General features: G+C 38.2%; 1 protein-coding gene across 7 annotated transcripts in view; it reads right to left on the bottom strand.

Annotated features, from left to right (window-relative positions):
• klc1a (kinesin light chain 1a) overlaps positions 1-14,466 on the bottom strand; it is a 111,811-nt gene that overhangs the window by 33,974 nt on the left and 63,371 nt on the right. For 5 of the 7 annotated variants that reach the window (XR_012098223.1, XM_073039747.1, XM_073039750.1 and 2 more), the window contains 5 exons: positions 12,366-12,465; positions 11,974-12,026; positions 11,404-11,471; positions 10,324-10,432; positions 6,815-6,976 (listed from right to left, as the gene is read on the bottom strand). Coding sequence is in view for 6 of the 7 variants with exons in the window: in XM_073039747.1 (XP_072895848.1) it covers positions 6,815-6,976; positions 10,324-10,432; positions 11,404-11,471; positions 11,974-12,026; positions 12,366-12,465 (492 nt within the window). In the remaining variant the exon portion in view is untranslated. Of the gene's footprint in view, positions 1-1,760; positions 1,781-6,814; positions 6,977-10,323; positions 10,433-11,403; positions 11,472-11,973; positions 12,027-12,365; positions 12,466-14,466 lie in introns of all 7 variants that reach the window. The other 2 variants (XM_073039751.1, XM_073039753.1) reach the window with 2 other exon arrangements.

Here is a 14,466-nt window from a genome sequence, read left to right as displayed (position 1 = left end):
AAAATAGTGAAAGTACTGATTTTAAAAAAAGCTTTGATTTTAATTTGTATCTCAATCTCATGAATATAATATAGCGGGTTCAAGGGATATGGGGAGAGGCAGGAACGGGGTACTGATTGTGTATGATCAGCCATGAACACAGTGAATGGCGGTGCTGGCTAGAAGGGCCGAATGGCCTACTCCTGCACCTACTGTCTATTGTCTAATATTCCATTCTTTTGTGCTCTGTAAAGTGATGGTCAATTTTTTTTATTATTTCCTAATTTTCTCTGCAAGAACCCTTCAGTGTGAGATAGACTGCCAAGTCATAAAGTTTTAGGACCAACACAAAAAGCAAGGGCAAGATTCATGCCAGAATTTTGTAGACTTTTTTTTAAATAGACGATTAAGTATATTGCATTGCTGCTAAGATAAAATTTCAACTAGAAGTGATTATAATTCAAATTCTTTAAGCTATTTTAAGCAAGTAATTCAATGGAGAATTTCAAAAATTCATATATTTTAAAAATCATTTTATCTTTTAAGGTGAGAATCTATCAATAATCTTTATTACTATAAAGCTTACTTTTACACATCTATGCTCAGTTATCTAGGTCATTGGTATATCAAGCAGTAGTAAATCATGGCAACTGGACTTGCTGTATTGTCTAGAAGTTCCACCATTCATCCAAGAGGCTTTCTCAGTTCTACTCTATGGTGGGTAGTTTTCTGGTTTATAAACTGAGTAGCTTAAAGGTATAGCAATCACATAAGAGACATTAAGAGTCGTGGAGGTATTGAGAATATTATTAGTCTTATCTTTGCATGAATTGAGCTGTCAGCTGTATTGGGAACAGTTAGGATTGCATTGTAAGTAGCTGATAAGTGGTGTCGTATCCCACCGCCTCTGCACATTTTGGACAGAGAGGACAAGTGGTTTGAAAGAGAGGTTAAAGAAGCCATCTTTATCTAACTGGAAAACCCATCCCTGAACAGAGAGGGTTGGGTATGACACCACCTCTCAGCTACTTATAATGCAGTCCCAACATCTCTATCCCAGCGTCTCCACAACAGTTCACACTTCCATTCATCCAAAGACTAATGATCCTCTCATTACCTCTATGACTCTTAATGACCCTCATGTGATTGCTATTCTTTTAAACAACTCTGTTTATAAGCTGTAAAACTACCCACCATGGATTAGAACTGAAAAAGCCTTTAGGATGAGTGGCAAAACGTCTTCTAGACAACACAGCAAGTCCAGTTGCCTTGATTTACTACTGCTTGATATTACTTTTATACAATAATAATTTGCCAGTTATATTATTTTTTAAATGACATTATCAGAGTGATGTTCAAAATGAAAATATGTAGTTCATATTGGTACAGTTATGCAGAAGCTAAAAACTTTGTATTTCCTTAAATTCAAAATATGCAATCCTAAAGTAAAAAGCATGAAGCCAATGAGAAAATGAACTAAATTTTGAAAATTATGAATAGGATTAGTCAATTTCATAGTTAGACTGAATTATTAAAAATAAAACAATCTTATTCTGAAAGGTATTTCTAAATGCCAAAGTAAGTGGAAGAACGACCCAGAAATAGTGTCAGCAGTACATATGAAAATACAAAATTGCACAAGAAAAATACTTTAAACTCATACATAAAACAAACATCAACCTGATTATTTACTGATAATAAAAAGTGAGCAAGCCAAATAAAAGATAAAGAGCTGTACAGTACACAGTACCAACAGAAGTACAAATTTACAAAAGATAAACCTCTAGCCTCTGGATTTCTTCTGGGAATTCAAAAGGAGAAAGACAATAATTAGTCAAAACATATTCTGCACATTTTTCATACCATTAAGACATTGGTTTCTTTCTCAACACAAGAATCATACAGCAGTTGATAGTGTCACAAAAGAACATTATTTTTTCAATCAAGATAAACTTAAAAATATGAATACTCCATGTTTATTTATTGATTCCTTCCCAAATACAAAACTGAATTTTGTTATATAAGGTGTTTATTACTACTGTTTTATGCAAAGGAATATGAAACATCAAAAAATTTTCTTAAGTAAAATAAGTGCAAATTCCAACTGTCAAACTTCTTGGATACATGTTATCTTAGCTTGATACTTCATTTTATTCTCTTGTAAATACATAACTCCATCAACAAATTCTGAGCATAACTGAATTTAAAATTATCTACCAAAATATCATTAATGAGAACTTTAAACCATAAAACATAGCCAAGTAGTTTTGCAATTACCGTGCATTTTAACTTATCAGGCAGCAAAGATGAATAGAGGGATTCCTGAATGTTGTTGGATAGTAATTGAAGCAGCACAATAAATACGTGCCTTTATAAGGGAAGGCAGAAAATGTGAAAACAAGGCAGTCCTGTTAGAATATTGTGGACTGTTGATCAGCCATAGGCAGAGTACTCTGTATAGTTCTATTGGACTGGGGTTGATTTCTTTCAAACGAAGAAATCCAAGGAAAGGTTTAATTAAATATATTTTAGTATAAGCTGTGAGAAGATGAAACTCCCTTCACAGAAAGAATAAAAACCAAAGGACAGAATTAAGTCAACTGTAGAAAGGGACTGAAGAAGAAAAATTCAGAATGATAGGAATTCAGAATTGATTTTATCAATTCATTAGCCAGAACAAATCTGCCAGACCAAATAGCATTGTCTCAATTTATTTCTCAGAATTTCAAACCATTTAAGCCAATTTATGATGATTTAACAATATAATGCCCCCCCTCAAGAAATCATCAACTGTTCAGCAATAGAGTACCCAACCAAGTATTCTCAGTGTCAAGTCAATTTGCTTTATATCTGGTTTCAAGAACATACAAGTCAGAATTCACTTATTTCTCTTCCAATTTAACCAGCATACCAAGGAATCAATAACGGCACCTTCAGTCCAAGGAAATCTTAGGGAAGGGAAATATTCAATCCCACCTTTGGACTTGTACACTAATATATAGTAAAATTTAATGAAAAGCTCTCAAAACTCAGATTTCCACATAATCACTTGAAGGAATTGAGATTAGTACAGATGGGTACTTGATAGTTGGCATGGACATGGTGGGCAGTGGGACCTGTTTCTATAGGGTTCTGTGGCTCTAAATGGCATTTTTAGAACATCAAAAAGAATTTAAATCTTTAGTTTTAATGCAACACAACAGAGAACAGTGCTGGCTCTTCAGTGTTGGCCCATTGTGCCAACCTATATAAACATACTCCACAATCTAAAACTTCCCTCCTAATAACCTATAATAGTCCATTTTTCTTTCATCCATGTGCCCATCTAAGAGTCTCTTAAATGTCCTTATTGTATCATCCTCTACCACCATCTCTGGCAGTGTGTTTCACAAGCCTACCACTCTGTTAAAAAAAAACCTACCTATGACATCTTCCCTAAGCTTTCCTCCACTTACTTTAACAGTATGCCCTCTGGCATGTCTCATAATCAATTTATCTCTCAACCTCCTTTGCTCCAAATAAAGCTTAGTTTGCTCAATATTTTTTTCATAAGGCATGTTCACTATCCAACCAGTTTCCCACCACCACCACCCTCCTTCTGGTGGAACTGGTCCTCACACTCAACCATTTCTCTTTCTGCTCCTTCCACTTCCTCCATAGGCACCTGCATGGGCTCCAGCTGCGCCTACCTTTTGTTGGCTACAGAGAACAGTCCATTTCTAAGGCTTTCTTGGTAATGTTCCCCAATCCTTCTGCTCTACATTAATGGACTACATTGGTACTGCTTCATGTACCCATGCTGATCACAATTTAATTAACTTTGCCTTTAACTTCCATCCTGCCCTAAATTCACATGGTCCATTTCTAACATCTCTCTCCCCTTTCTCCATCTGTCCCCATCTCGTCAAAATGTCTACCGATATCTTTTATAAACCTACCAAATGCCAAGCTTATCTTGGACATCTTATACAGGAGACACCATGTCTTCTGTAAAAATGTTATTCCCTTTTCTTCGTTCCTTTGTCTCCACTGCATCAGCTCCTATGATGAGTCTTTCATTTCCTGGACAGAGATGTCTTCCTTCTTCAAAGAACAGGATTTCCCTTCCTTCAGCATTGATACTGCCCTCACCTGCATTTCCTCCATTTCCCAGACACCCACCCTCACCCCATCTTCCCCTGCCTTAACAAGGATAAAGTTCCTCTTGTTCTCACCTATCACCCCATGAAACTCCGCATCTTGCGCATCATTCTCCGCAACTTCTATGATCTTCAACAGGACCCTACAGCAACACATTTTACCTCCTCTCCCTCATCCTCTGCATTCTGAACAGATCATTCCAGAGTTTTATAGAAGTGTAACATTATCTCATAGCTCTTGAACAAAATCCCCTGACTAATGAAGATCAACACACTATTTGTCTTCAACATCCTATCAACTTTGAGGGATCAATGGACTTGGACCCTAAGATCCCTCCATTCCTCTATGCTGCTAAGAATCCTGCCACTTGAGGGAAAAATGAATCAGCCCGAATGGCCCGATTCTGCTCTTATTAACCTATTACTTCACCTTAAAGTTCAATCTTCCAAAGTGCATCACTTTTCACCTTCTCCAGATTGAACTCCGTCTGCCACTTCTCTGCCCAGCTTTGCACCCTTTTTATATCCCCTTGTACCCTATGACAACTTCCATCACTATCCACAACCCCACAAACCTTGAGTCTTCTGTAAACTACTATCCCACCATAGATGCTGTCTGACCTGCTGATTTCCTCCAGCATTTTGTGTGTGATGCTTGGGATTTCTAGCATCTGCAGATTTTCTCATGTTTGTGATTTACTATCCTACCAGTTCACTTCATCATCCAAGTCATTTATAAACATAACAAAAAATTAGGGGTTTCAGTACAGATTAATGTGGAATACCACCAGTCTCCAACTTCCAGGTAGAATATGCTACCACTCTCTGCCTTCTGTCGGGAAGTTAATTACAAATCTATGTAGCGAACTTCCACGAATCCCATGCCTTATGACTTTATGGATCAGCCTACCATGAGAAACCTTGTTAAAAACTTTACTAAAATCTGCATACACCACATCCACAGCTCTGCCTTCAATTTGTTTAGTCACTTCCTCAAAAAACCTCAATCATGTTTCTGAGACACGATCTACCCTCACAAAGTCATTCCCCAGGAGCAAATGGATTAACAAATGAGGAGTATTTGATGGCTCTGGGTCTGTACTTACTAAAGTTTAGAAGTCTAAGGAGAGGACCATTGTAACTATCGAATATTGAAAGGCCTAGATAGAGTGGACATGGAGAAGGTATTTCCAGTAGTGGGATTCTGGGACACGATGCACAGCCTCAGAATAGAAGGACATCCCTTTGGAAAAGAGACGAGAAGGAACTTCTTTTGCCAGAAGGTGGTGAATTTGTGGAATTCATTGCCACCAATAGCTGTGGAGGCCAAGTCATTTGGTACACTCAAAGCAAAAGTTGATAGATTTTTGATTAGTAAGGGCATCAAGGGGGAAGATCAAGAAGCCTATTTGTGTACTAAGGCTTATGGCCATATGTCATCTGGCCCTGGGAATTTACCCATCTTAACTGTTTTCCTGGACATTCTACAATCTTCAAGAGTCCCATACGATTTTTGCTTCAAAAACCTTCACTGCAAAGAGAGAAGCCTAGGTTGCTTCCTTGTTTCTTTTGCCTAAATATTCCACCTCTCTTGTCGCACTTCCCCTGTCTCAATTGGACAAACCTATCCAGGACGCCATGCAAGTGCTCTCTAAACAATCTTCACATTTCTGCTGTGCATTTCTGAGAACATCTGTTCCCAATTTATGCTCCAAGTTCCTGAATAATACTATCGTAATTAGCCCTCAGCAAAATAAACACTCCTCCATACTATCTGCTCCTATCCTTGTCCATAACCAAGGTGAAGGTCAGGGATTGTGGTCTCCATCTCCAAAATGCTCGTCCACCAAGAGAACTGTCAACTGATCAGGTTCATTGTCTGATATTAGACCCAGTATGATCTCTCCTCTAGTTGGCCTGTCCACATACTGTGTCAGGAATCCTTTCTGGACACAGGTAACAAATTATGCCCCATCTAACCCTTATGCACAAAAGAGATGCCAATCAATATTAGTGAAGTTGAAGTCACCCATGACAACAACCCTGCTATTTTCGCAGCTTTCCAAAATCTTCTTATTTATTTGCCCTTCTATTGTCTTTGGGGAGACTATAGAATACTTCCAATGATCCAATATTTTGAAGTGAAAATACTTCCTGCAAATGGTAATTGTATAAAACAAATCCAGTTATTTCTTTTGATAATGTTTGACTTTACTGAAATACATGAAATACTTTGCATTATACTTAAAAATAAATTGTGCCATAATAACTATTTGGATCAAACTTAATTCAATTTAAGAAGGCATTCAGAAAGATATTTTAAATTGTCAGTCAGGATCCAAATCTCTGTGTTACTGAGTTATAGTTTCTATCACATCTCAAGACCTCAGTAATAGAAATCTGCATGGTTAATTGGCAACATTTTATATCTACTATGATATTTATCTCAAATAGCCGAAAATTTCTGGATTCTGAGAGAGAGATGTAAAAATGATAACTTCTACAATCCTTTAAGGAAGAGTTCCAAAGACTTAAAACTCACATAAATGTAAATCCAATTATTTTTACCTTAGAACTTTGCCAATTTAACTACAAAAAATATCATCTTAATGAAAGAAAACTTTTATTCTTGTCCTTTTACTAAAGTATCAATAGTAAGATTTCTCTCTGATTTGTGGACTGTGTACTGTACTTACCCCATTCCATTCTACGCCCATACTCACTTCCTCGCCACCATCTGGCCCACTCTCATATTTTACCACATCTACATTTAGACTTTCACGGCTTCTTCTTTTCTCTATGCTTTCAGGATCATTAAGTACTTCAGCTACTCTTTGTTTATGGATATTATCGAGACCCTGAGGAACAAAGGTATTCATTTTATTTGAAATACTTACAATAATATGAAATTATATTAAACTGCCAGTAATTAAGATTTTATAAAGAAACCAGATACAACATGAATAAAGGTATAATGTAAATATACCACAAAATTGCATATGAATACATGGAGCATTTAAAACAAAACATTTGCATTTATAATATGCCTTTCATGACTGCTGATAGCAACCAGATAATTAGTTTTAGTTATGGTGACTAAGGGATGTTATCTACAGTACAAGGGAAAATTCCTTCCAACTGTTACAGGACTTTGTGTTATGGTGCAACTCAAACTACCTGCGTCTCAATATCACCAAGACCAAGGAGATGGTGGTGGACTTTAGGAGATCTAGGCCTCATATGGAGCCAGTGATCATTAATGGAGAATGTGTGGAGCAGGTTAAGACCTACAAGTATCTGGGAGTACAGTTAGACGAGAAGCTAGACTGGACTGCCAACACAGATGCCTTGTGCAGGAAGGCACAGAGTCGACTGTACTTCCTTAGAAGGTTGGCGTCATTCAATGTCTGTAGTGAGATGCTGAAGATGTTCTATAGGTCAGTTGTGGAGAGCGCCCTCTTCTTTGTGGTGGCGTGTTGGAGAGGCAGCATTAAGAAGAGGGACGCCTCACGTCTTAATAAGCTGGTAAGGAAGGCGGGCTCTGTCGTGGGCAAAGTACTGGAGAGTATAACATCGGTAGCTGAGCGAAGGGCGCTGAGTAGGCTACGGTCAATTATGGAAAACCCTGAACATCCTCTACATAGCACCATCCAGAGACAGAGAAGCAGTTTCAGCGACAGGTTACTATCGATGCAATGCTCCTCAGACAGGATGAAGAGGTCAATACTCCCCAATGCCATTAGGCTTTACAATTCAACCGCCAGGAGTAAGATATGTTAAAGTGCCGGGGTTGATTGTATTTAATGTATTTAAGTAAACTACTTAAGAACTTTTTAAAAGCTATTATTAATGCTTTTTGATTTTATTAATGCTAATTAATGTAATTAGTTTTGCTACAACAAGTGTATGGGACATTGGAAAAAATGTTGAATTTCCCCATGGGGATGAATAAAGTATCTATCTATCTATCTATCTGTTCAAAATAGTTCCACGTACGTATCCTTACAGTAGTGGTCACCAACCCGTCAATCACGATCGACTAGTTGATCTTTGAGACTTTCCCAGTAGATCCCGAAAAAAAAAGAAAAATAAATACACAAATACTGTTGAGAGATAGTTTCCGGGTTGCGGGGTTTTAGTTCTGTTCTTTCTGCCCAGTGTGCATGCGTGTAGCTCCCCCGCACTACAGTGTACTTCAGTGGTCCCCAACCACCGGGCTGCGAGGAAACGATAGGAGTCAGCTGTACCTTTCTTCATTCCCTGTCACGCTCACTGTTGAACTTGAACGCATGCGAGGTTATCAGTCGCCTAAACGCAGTGATACCTTCGCGCCAGGGGACACTGGTTGGCCTCGGGCAGCTGGCGGGAAGTGCCGTTGTTACTGGCCTGGAGCGCTGCCTCTAAACCTGTTTAACACACCAAATGTTCATGGGGAACCTGGTGCTAAAATATTTGCAGATGACCTAATTCGGGCTCAGCTAACTTACTGCAATCTACTGAAACAATCTTTTGTCGGCCGATAGATCCTACAAGGGGGGTGGGCGTGCGTCCTGTCGCACTCTTCGCTCGGTCAGTCGCTCTCTCCAGACTGCGACCACCGCGGCCCCAGCACAGGGACCTCCGGCCCTGACCTTGTCCTTTCACCCCACCCACGACCAGCCGCACCTGGCCAAGGCATCTGGCGGTGGGCGGGTGGGAAGCTGGAGCTCGGACCCGGAGGCTGTCTAATGAGGCAATGAAGCCCTCAAAACTGCTTCGGTACCTTGAGTGCAAGCACCCTGCGCTTAGAGACAAACCTGTTGAGTTTTCTCAGCAGAAAAAACGTGAGCAGCGCGGGACAGAAGCTAAGTGCCAAGAGCCGTGAGAACTAAATTGCAGAATAGACAGGACATATGGAACCTGCTTCGAGTATTGCTGTATTCCTGTCATGTTTAACACCACCCCCACCCTCCGTCGGCTGGTCCGCAAGAATATTGTCAATATTAAACTTTTCCGTGGTGCAAAAAAAAGGGTGGGTACCCCTGGTGTTTATACATTACTTCTACTTCCGGGTTGCGGGGTTTTACTTCCGGTCTTTTCTGCCCCAGTGCGCATACGTGTAACTAATTGATCTGGGATCAGATCTTGCCTTTCACTTAGGCCGAGGTAAGGGATCTTAGGCTTAAAAAGGTTGGTGACCACTAACTTACAGGCACCTTGTTCATCACGAGTGAAAGATAAGCCTCTGGTACCTTGGCCTAAATTTAGTACTCAAGTCTTGAACCTGTACTACTTTGGTTTAGAAATGGCATTGCTGTCAACTGAACTCAGCCCATTAATAAAAACTGAACCCAGCCCATTAGGCCACAGCTGGAATACTGAGAGCTTCACCACGGGAAATAATAATTGTGATGGAAAGGAGATTCACCAAGATATTGCCTGGGATGGAGTGTTTCAGGAATGAGTAGGTGGAAGAGGCAGGTACATAGAGCACAGAATAGTAGAACAGGCACTGCACCAAACACAAAGCTAAATTGAACCAATGATCTTCTACCGGTACATAATCCACATCCCTCTATTCCATGCATATTCATATTTCTAATAGCCACTTAAACATTACTATCATATCTGCTTCCAGCACTACACCCATCAGCCCATTTCAGGCATGTTTAAAAAAATCTTCTCCCTTATGTCTCCTTTAAACGCTCCCTTGTACCTTAAATGCACGTCCTCTAGTATTAAACATTTCTGCCCTAGGAAAAGAAGATTCTGACCTTCTACCCTATCCATGCCTCTCAATTTTATATACTTCTGTCAGGTCTCCCCTCAACACCCAACGCTCCTGAGAAAACAACCCAAGTTTATCCAATCTCTCCTTATAGCTTATACCCTCTAATCCAGTCAATGCCCAGTGAATCTCTTCTATGCCTTTTCCAAAGCCTTCACATACCTCCTGTAATGGGGAGATTAGACTGCACACAATACTCCAAGTGTGGCCTTACCAAAATATGTTCAGAACATTAAAGTACCTGGACAAACAGTTGAACTGACAAGGCACAGAAGGACTATGGACATAATGGCCTGAAGGCACAGTTTCTTCTATAATTTCATAATTCTATGATTTAAATAACATTGTTCCTCTTAAAATGCACAAATGTTTAACACCTCATTCTGTTCCGCAAAGAAAGCAATTAATATAATACATTGCTGACATGGTGAAACTTACTTGTTTACGAGATCTCAGAGCTGCTTCTTCAAGTGTTTCAGCCGCTTCAAACTTGCCCTGACGTTTATAAAGAGCCCCAAGATTCTTCAAAGTTGTTGTCACTGTTGGGCTTTATGGAGTAAAAAGGGAAACGAACAAATTAAAGTTCTCAAAAAAAAATACACATTTGAAAAGTATTCTTCCTTTTATAGATCTAATACCAAAAGAAATGGAGTCCAACGTACCCTCAACAATTATAATAACTGTGAAATTTATTTTCAGAGTCAGAGAATAACAGAATCATTTAGCATTGAAAAAGGCCATTCAGCAAATTTGTCTACAGTGAGGCTGCATGTAGTACTGTGTTATAAGGTTTGGATAAGGTGGATGGTACAGTCCCCAGGGTAAGGGACTCCAAGACTAAGGGGAATAGATGTCAAGTGAGTGGGGAAAGATTTAGAGCAGACTCAAGGGTCACATTCCACACCCTCCCCTGCCCACACAGTTCATTGTGAATATATGCCCTACTGCTCTATTGGCTTGTTTATTATTTATTGTAATGCCTGCACTGTTTTGTGCACTTTTTGCAGTCCTGGATAGGTCTGTAGACCAGTGCAGTTTTTTTCTGTGTTGTTTTTTTACGTAGCTCAGTCTAGTTTTTATACTGTGTCATGTAACACCATGGTCCTGAAAAAACATTGTCTCATTTTTACTATGTACTGTACCAGCAGTTATGGTCGAAATGACAGTAAAAGTGACTTGACTTGATATGGAAGTGGCTGAGGCAGGTACAATGCTATCATTTAAGCAGCACTTGGGTAGGTACATTCAGAAGCAGGGCTAAGACTGATATTGGCTGAACCCAGGAAGTGCCCCATTCCCACCCAGAGGAAAATGCAGCAGTCCCACAGTAACCAGCAAATCCATTATGATCTCCCAAACAATAGGTCATACATACAAGTGTACATAAGTCAGGCATTTATAACCCAGGGAAGACCTGTATTCAGAACTCCACATTAAGCAGGTGTATACAGTCTTGAGACTAAGAAATTATACTCTTCTATTTACAATAAGTTCCTTAATAAAAATATGAAAACATACCTGTCAACTTTGCATGCTTTGTACCAGCCTCCATACTCGCCAAATGTGGTGCCATCTTTAGGCTTCCCCTGAAGAGAGTACAATAATCTAGTATGTGCAATGTGTGTCGGGCTTGTATGCAAAACAATCATTAAAACAGTACAGAAAATTACGTTTCAACAGTAATAATGAGAAAAGATTTACATGATGTTTAAATGATGCACTATTAAAGAATAAAATATTGTCAAATCTTTGTTCCATAGGATTAGATGTGTCAACAGCTCTGATAGAGGCTTAACCTATGATACCCTATTTTAGCTGGACCAGGTGGGTACAAGGGCAATAGAAATCAACTCTGGGCTGAGTCAACATCCAACCTCATACTTTCAAGTTGAATTAGATTAAATGAACTTCCTCAGAGAAGATACCAAAAAATATCACAATCTAAAAAGCAGAGCACATATATATTTTCTAGACTATGGATAGTGTTCAATATAGGAAAAAAATTCCAAATTACTTTAATTTATTTTATCATTATAAACTGAAATATTTTCATACAGGCCATTGAAAACAATGAAGTTTTACTATTACCTTGCATTGTTCCTCTCTTTCTTCAGCGTGCATCCAAATCGGTTTATTTTCATCTTGGAAAAAATACAAAAAGGAATCACAAATTATAACTTTTTCCCACATTTGAATAATTTTACCTTTTATAATACTTAGAAATATTTCCAAAGTACAGCATAAATTTGATTGAGTGTATAATATAAAGAAACTACAATTCACATATACCATAAGGTAGCATCCATTTGTTTTATATTTTATTTATTCTTCATTGCCTGTTAGCTTGAAACCGGCTTATTCATTTCTCTAAAACAAAGAAATAAAGGAAGCAACATTCATACCTAGGTTATGCTGACTGTTCTAATTGACATTTGTAAAGATCTGCTCAAGATAAAGAAAATGTGTCATCACCAACTCACCATCCACACAACCAAATTCTCTTTCATGAGCACGTGTGAGAATCTCTTTATATAATGTCTCTGCTTGTTTGAACTTCCCTTGTTTTAGGTAGCAAGATGCCTAAAATGTATAAAATGTATTATTAGACAGAAATATAGGAATTCTTTAAAACAGAAGCTGCAATGTATTAAATCAATTGGCTAAACACATTGATTTTCTATAAATGTAATTGCTAAAGAGGCATTGAGAAGAGTCAGAATAAATCAAATAAGAAAATTAGTACAAGAATCAAGCCAATCATATTATTTTCCTAAATCTTCAAAACCTTGTATCAAGTAATCTACAGCATTACAATTTGATACTTAAAAAATCATTTCGGTTCTCTGCATGATATCCTCTCTGGATATTCCTTCAACTACGTTTCAGGCCACGAATAGCACGTTCATTGAGCTAAATTAAAGTCAATGCAGCTAGCTACTCTAGTACATAAAATTACTCGGGACGTTACAGAACAGAAACAAGCCATTTGGCCAATAAGTCGATGCTGGTCACAGACAAGAGAAAATCTGCAGATACTGGAAGCTTAGGGTCCATATATCTTATGCAAAATTTCATCATCCTGTCATGTTTCCTTCTCTTTTGTGTACATACAGTATCTAATAACACACTGAATATAGTTGCCAAGTGTCACAATTGTTCCAAATGGCAATGAATTCCAAATTTTTGGAATTTGCCATTGTTGCCTTTCTGGCTTATATTTGTGATTTTTAGTATCAGACTCTTTCAAAAGTAAAAATAACTTCCCCCTCCATCTACTCAAATTCATTCATAATTTCAAAGTATATTAAGTCACCTCTCAATTGTGACTTTACTGGAGAAAAAGATCTCAGTCTGTTTTTTTCATTATTCTGATCTCTTATTTCAATTGTTATACATTTCCTCTTTCCCACTTTTTTCTTTTTTATAAGATGGACTTCTGACCTGTGCATAATAATCAAGTATAGACAAATGAAGTCTCCACAAGTTTAACATACATCCCGATTTTGAATTCCTTTCTTTTGTACTTAATATAGTTGGTGGACATCCAAACTGTATGTACCTTTGCAACTATTTATGAATTTACTCTACTTTTTCCTGTTACACAGGTTAAAGTTTTGCTTTCCACCACAGATTCATTTCCCCTCCTGTCAAAATGCAGGAATTGTTACACACCCAGATAAGTCTGAAATCTTTTTAGTGACAGATGTTTTCAACAATTTTAAAATAGTTTAAATCTCTTGGAATATCAGGGATATTTAAAAACTTTTCAAAGGTTTTGCCAGTCTTCGTAAGGCGGCAAAATTTCATTCCAAAACTTGTCTCCTGCTTTTTGAGTTGGTGTTTTAGCAATACAATAACAATGGTGTACTTCCACTGAGGTCTCCTTGTGCTTCTTGGGAACAATGGGTAGTTTACACAGAGGATTCAGAGCAATTAGGTATCAAGCCAAATCCAACTTCATTCAGCCCAGAGTTCACTGTACATAGCTGCAACCTTACTTAGTGTAGACTCTGCACTCCAATCAGCCATACCATTTGTAATTTCAGATACAGGTTTTACTTTATTTTACAGTACATGGATATCGCTGGCAAGGCCAGCATTTATTGCACATCCCAACCCTACTCCTGACCCTGGGAGATCTGTTCAGGAATCCTTATTTGTGCACATGGGTCTGATGGTGGCATGAAAAGCATTGTTAAAAATTATTTGTGTTTTCATTAATTCAGTTTTTTTTAAACTTTTAATTATTAAAACATTTCATGGTACTACTGAAAGAGCTCTTTTTTTTTTGCTGTCCTGGCTAACCACTTGCCTGCATCAACAGTTTATCTGACTATTTTATTGTATTGTACTTTATAGGATTCTGTGTGTTACAATATATTCCTGTGTTGTATATTTGGACTTTCAGAAGGCCTTTGACAAGGTGCCACACACGAGGCTGCTTACCAAGTTAAGAGCCCATGGTATTACAGGAACGTTACTGGCATGGTTAGAGCATAGAGCATGGTTAGGAGGCAGCAAGTGAGAATAAAAGGATCCTTTTCTAGTTGGCTGCCAGTAACTAGTGGTGTTCCGCTTGGG

This window comes from Hemitrygon akajei, chromosome 3, assembly GCF_048418815.1.
Source record: "Hemitrygon akajei chromosome 3, sHemAka1.3, whole genome shotgun sequence".
NCBI classification, from domain to species: Eukaryota; Metazoa; Chordata; class Chondrichthyes; order Myliobatiformes; family Dasyatidae; genus Hemitrygon; species Hemitrygon akajei.
Note: the sequence above shows the minus strand (reverse complement) of the source record. Positions and strands in the feature narration are given on the sequence as shown.